At 67.5% G+C, this 277-nt stretch overlaps 1 protein-coding gene across 1 annotated transcript in view; it reads left to right on the plus strand.

Annotated features, from left to right (window-relative positions):
• The first annotated feature begins 66 nt into the window (after nucleotides 1-66).
• Nucleotides 67-277, plus strand: part of TAC1 (tachykinin, precursor 1) — a 5,611-nt gene continuing 5,400 nt past the window's right edge. Inside the window, exon 1 of the mRNA XM_010140267.1 lies at nucleotides 67-173. Within this exon, the coding sequence (XP_010138569.1) occupies nucleotides 116-173 (58 nt within the window). The 5' untranslated portion in view covers nucleotides 67-115. The remainder of the gene's footprint in view (nucleotides 174-277) is intronic.

The raw sequence follows: 277 nt of genomic DNA on the forward strand, positions 1-277 counted from the left end.
GGGGGGCCGGTGCCGCGCTCCACTCCCGGGCGGGGTGGGGGGTCCGCGCTGAGCGCCGTCCGCTGTCGCCCCGCAGGAGGAGCTGCCGCTGCCCCTGGAACACTTCCTGCAGAGGATGGCCCGGAGACCCCGGCCCCAGCAGTTCTTCGGCCTCATGGGCAAGCGAGATGCCGGTGAGCGGGGCGCTCGGTCACCCTCGCATACCTCTTCTCCTAGCGCCGCTCCAAAGTTCTCGGCGGGTGTCACTCCGTTTTACTATGTTTAATCTTTCTCACAA

The sequence above is a fragment of the Buceros rhinoceros genome, unplaced genomic scaffold, assembly GCF_000710305.1.
Source record: "Buceros rhinoceros silvestris isolate BGI_N320 unplaced genomic scaffold, ASM71030v1 scaffold18947, whole genome shotgun sequence".
In the NCBI taxonomy this organism is placed as follows: domain Eukaryota; kingdom Metazoa; phylum Chordata; class Aves; order Bucerotiformes; family Bucerotidae; genus Buceros; species Buceros rhinoceros.